The sequence below is a fragment of the Glycine max genome, chromosome 14, assembly GCF_000004515.6.
Source record: "Glycine max cultivar Williams 82 chromosome 14, Glycine_max_v4.0, whole genome shotgun sequence".
Taxonomy (NCBI): Eukaryota; Viridiplantae; Streptophyta; class Magnoliopsida; order Fabales; family Fabaceae; genus Glycine; species Glycine max.
Window position 1 is genome coordinate 32,519,618 of NC_038250.2, and position 5,201 is coordinate 32,524,818.

A 5,201-nucleotide genomic window follows, 5' to 3' on the forward strand; every position below is an offset into this window, starting at 1 on the left:
CTAAGCCTTTGTCAAGGGTTCCTTTTGTAGTGTTGATCTGGTAAACTTCTTGAGGTGAATGTGGGATGGAGGTGGACATTGTTTAGGTATGGGAACTGGACACTTTTGGAGAGGGGAGATGAGAGTTTCATCCGTGGACTCACTGTTTGAAGAGGATGAAGCAAAATTCTCCTTGTTGCCAGTAAAGGAGACGGTCCATTCCTTCTCACCAAACTTGGGATTAGCTTTTGTAGCTCGTGTCTTGATACGTTTAGGGATAGTGGATGGAATAACAGATTCTCTAATTGCAGGAGTTGGTTGGACTGTTTTTGGTCTTTTTGGGGTAAGAGCAACTTGGGTAGTAGCCTTTCGCTTTTGAAGAGCAACCTGCACAAATCCCTCGAACTCTTTATCAGTTTCACTTAGCTCTCTCAACCTTTGTGGTATTGTCTTTTCTTCCCTTGTGATATGAACCCACATGGCACAAGGGCTGACTTAGGATCGTCTAGGATTAAACCTTGATGGAAAATGCGGAAATTGATTAAGGAAAGGATGGAAAATAAGGTGGCTAATTTCGTGGGTCTTAATAAGGTGGTTCTTGGCATAAAATGGATGAATGGGATGGTAAAACGTAGGTTAAGTGGTGGCTGGACAGAAATATAGAAATGACAATAACTGAAGCTACAGGGCTCCAAATGAGGTGATTCCAAAACGAGGTGAAAGGTCTCGTTTTGAAATTCAATTTAGGCTCAAGAATCACTTAATTTGAGTGCGTAAAATGGGAGTTATGGCCACGAGATAATTCTGGGCAGAGGTGGATTTTCTGGAATTGTGGTTTGAAAGAACAAGGGTGATGATGAAAGGAAGGAAAGAATCACTCTTTCCAGCAAGGGCAACACACAAAGGTTGTGAAAGTCCTTTGATACAGCCAAGGTGTTCTTGAATCACTCAAGAATTTAGGAGAATCACTCTCACTAAGATAAAAGAGATAAACTCTAATTTTCTGAATAAAACTCAACTTTGTAAGCATTGTCATTGATTCTTTCAAGCACTTGAAATGGTCCATCTCCCCTTGGTTGAAGCTTTGATTTCCTTTGTTCCGGAAACCTTTCTTTTCTCATGTGCACCCAAACCCAATCTCCGGGTTCGAAGACAACCTTCTTTCTCCCTTTGTTGGCTTGTTTAGCATAGCTTTTATTTTTCCTCTCAATTTGATCTTTGACTCTCTCATGAAGCTTCTTCACATAGTCCGCCTTTGCTTGACCTTCTTTATGCTTAAAAACAGAAACATTAGGCATAGGCAAAAGATCAAGAGGAGTTAGTGGGTTAAAACCATAAACAACTTCAAAAGGAGAACAATTAGTGGTGCTATGAACAGCTCTATTGTAAGCAAATTCAACATGGGGTAAACAAGCTTCCCAAGTTTTTAAGTTCTTCCTCAAAATTGTCCTAAGCAAAGTTCCCAAAGTCCTATTAACAACTTCCGTTTGCCCATCGGTTTGTGGGTGACAAGTGGTTGAAAATAACAATTTAGTGCCCAACTTGCTCCACAAAGTCCTCCAAAAATGGCTTAGGAACTTAGAGTCCCTATCACTAACAATGCTCCTTGGCAAACCATGAAGTCTCACAATCTCCTTGAAAAACAAATCAGCCACATGGGAAGCATCATCAATTTTTTTACATGGAATAAAATGAGCCATTTTAGAAAACCTATCACCAACCACAAAAATGGAATCTCTACCATTGCTTGTTTTTGGCAGCCCCAAAACAAAATCCATGGATAAATCAATCCAAGGATACTCCGGAATTGGCAATGGAGTATACAATCCATGAGGCTTTACCTTAGACTTTGCCTTTTTACATACAATGCAATGTTCACAAAATTTCTGCACATCCTTTTTCATATGAGGCCAATAAAAATGTTCTTGTAATGTTTCTAGAGTCTTTTGGACCCCAAAATGCCCCATTAAACCTCCTTCATGTGCTTCACAAACAAGAAAATTTCTAGTAGAACATTTAGGCACACACAATTTGTTTTCTTTGAAAAGAAAGCCTTCATGTCTAAAGAAACCATTTTCTGAAAATTTTTCACAATTTTTAAAAATTTCTCCAAAAGTTTCATCATTTTCATACATGCTTTTCAAACATTCAAGACCAATCAATTTTGTTTCAAGCATAGAAAGTAATGCATGACGCCGAGAAAGAGCATCGGCTACAATATTACCTTTTCCCTTTTTATGTTTGATAACATAAGGGAATTGCTCTAGGAATTCCACCCATTTCGCATGCCTTTTGTTAAGCTTGCCTTGCCCCTTGATATATTTGAGGGACTCATGGTCACTATGAATGACAAATTCCTTGGGATAAAGGTAGTGTTGCCATGTTTTCAAAGCCCGTACTAAGGCATACAACTCCTTATCATAAGTTGAATAGTTAAGGGTAGGACCACTTAACTTTTCACTAAAATAAGCAATTGGATGGCCTTCTTGCATCAACATAGCCCCAATCCCAACATTTGAAGCATCACACTCAATTTCAAAAGATTTTTGAAAGTTTGGCAACGCAAGTATGGGGGCATTAGTTAGCTTTTGCTTAAGAACATTGAAAGCTTCTTCTTGTTTCTCTCCCCATTTGAAACCAACATTTTTCTTGAGCACTTCATTGAGAGGTGCTGCCAATGTGCTAAAATCCTTCACAAATCGTCTATAAAAACTTGCTAAGCCATGAAAACTCCTCACCTCGGTCACAGACATAGGTGTAGGCCATTCTTGAATAGCCCTAACCTTCTCCTCATCCACTTGCACTCCTTTTGAACTCACAACAAAACCAAGAAACACAACATGGTTAGTACAAAAGATGCATTTTTCAAGATTGGCATACAATTGTTCTTCTCTAAGCACAGTCAAGACAGATTTTAAATGATCAATATGCAAATCAAGTGAAGTGCTATAGATAAGAATATCATCAAAGTACACCACAACGAACTTTCCTATGAACTCTCTCAAGATATGGTTCATTAATCTCATGAAAGTGCTAGGAGCGTTAGTTAGGCCAAAAGGCATAACCAACCATTCATACAAACCATATTTTGTTTTAAAAGCAGTTTTCCATTCATCCCCTTCTCTAATCCTAATTTGATTGTATCCACTTTTTAAATCGATTTTAGAGAAGTAACATGCACCATGCAATTCATCAAGCAAATCATCAAGCCTGGGTATAGGATGCCTATATTTAATGGTGATGTTATTAATGGCTCTACAATCGGAACACATGCGCCATGTCCCATCCTTTTTAGGGACCAAAATCACTGGGACAGCACAAGGACTCATACTATCTCTTACCCAACCTTTGCTAATGAGTTCATCCACTTGTCTTTGAATCTCTTTGGTTTCTTGTGGATTACTTCTATAGGCTGGCCTATTGGGCAAAGAAGCTCCCGGAATGAGATCAATTTGATGCTTAATTCCCCTCAAAGGTGGTAGTCCATTTGGCACATTTGGTGGAAACATGTCTTGAAAATCCTGCAAAAGAGTTTTAACACTAGAAGGCACTTCAAAATCATCAAAAGTGTTAGTGGTCAAAATCTGATTTTTGCAAAACAAGGTATATAGTGACTGTTTAGCACGAAACAACCTCTTGACCTCACTTTTTGTGGCTAAATAGCTCTCCCTCACTTCAAGTGTTTCACTCTTCTTTTGTTCACTTTTTTTCCTCTCAAGTGTTTCCCTCTTTTTCTCACTCTCAAGTGTTTTGCTCACTTTTTCTTTTTCTCTTTTCTCTTGAAGAAGTTTTTCTCTCATTTTCTTTTGATCCTCACACACTTCTTGTGGACTCAATGGCTTGAGCACAATCTTTTTGTCTTGGTGCATGAAAGAGATCTTGTTGGTGTAATCGTCATGATTGGCTCTTTTATCAAATTGCCATGGTCTCCCCAAAAGTAAGTGACTGGCCTCCATAGGAACAACATCACAAAGTACCTTATCATTGTATTTCCCAATGGAAACGTCCACTTCAACTTGCTGCCTCACTTGCACCTCCCCATCCTTACTAAGCCATTGAAGTTTGTATGGCCTAGGATGTGGTTTAGTAGCTAAATTTAGCTTTGACACTAATCTAGCACTAGCCAAATTGGTGCAACTACCTCCATCAATGATCACCATGCACACCTTGCCATTGATTAAACATCTAGTGTGAAAGATGTTTTCTCTTTGGATCTCCTCCTCATGCTTCAATTGACCACCAAGTAACCGCCTAATCATCAACAAATCTCCCTCCGGAGTCTCCTCTTCCTCTACGTACTCACTCTCCTCTTCCTCTTCAACATCGGATTCACTTATATATTCTCCATCTCTAAGAACCATGGACCTTTTGTTAGGGAACTCATAAGCATAGTGTCCTAGGCCTTGGCACTTGAAACACTTCACATCTCTACTCCTTTTAGAGGGTTCCTCTTGGGACTTTGAGCGAGTTTTTGATGGGATAGGTGTGGAACTGCTAGAAGTAGCAGCCCCATCTTTCTTACCTTTGTCTTTCCAACTAGAAGAACCAAAGTTGGTAAAACTCCTCTTAGCCACTCCCTTCCTTTTTAATTGTTGCTCCACTTGGATTGCTTTGTGAAGCAAATCATCCATTTCAACAAACTCCTGCAGCTCAACAATATCACGGATATCATTAGTCAAACCATTAAGAAATCGAGCCATAGTTACCTCCTCATCTTCTTCAATATTTTCTTGAATCATGAGCACATCCATTTCCTTGAAATACTCCTCAACCCCCTTGTTGCCTTGGGTTAGTTTTTGGAGCTTGAATTTCAAGTCCCTTGAGTAACTAGCTGGCACATACCGCTTCCTCATGATCTTTTTCATCTCCGTCCATGTATCAACCATTGGCTCTTCATTTCTTGCTCTCTCCTTTTGTAGCTTGTTCCACCACACAAGAGCATAGTCGGAAAACTCCGTGGCGGCAAGCTTCACCTTTTGGTCCTCCTCATAGTTGTTGCATGAGAAAACATGCTCTATTTTCATCTCCCACTCCAAGTAGGCCTCCGGATCATTCTTTCCTTTAAATGGAGGAATGTTGAGTTTAATACCATCAATTCGGTTTTGTCTAGGAACACCATCATTCCCTCTTCTCCTCCTTTCTTCTTCATTATGATCTCTATTCTCCATTTGATCCAACCTCTCATGGAGCGCATCATCTCGTTGTTTCATTAACCTCTCCAA

At 39.6% G+C, this 5,201-nt stretch overlaps 1 protein-coding gene across 1 annotated transcript; it reads right to left on the reverse strand.

Moving 5' to 3' along the window:
- On the reverse strand, positions 1-4,949 carry LOC106795805 (uncharacterized; the record flags this gene model as incomplete). The annotated part of the gene is made up of 6 exons (XM_014766720.1): positions 1-366; positions 1,002-1,107; positions 1,264-2,038; positions 2,171-2,806; positions 3,254-3,500; positions 3,885-4,949. Coding segments are annotated over 6 exons (3,195 nt in total), but the record flags the coding sequence as incomplete, so codon positions are not given.
- Between the last annotated feature and the right edge of the window lie 252 nt (positions 4,950-5,201).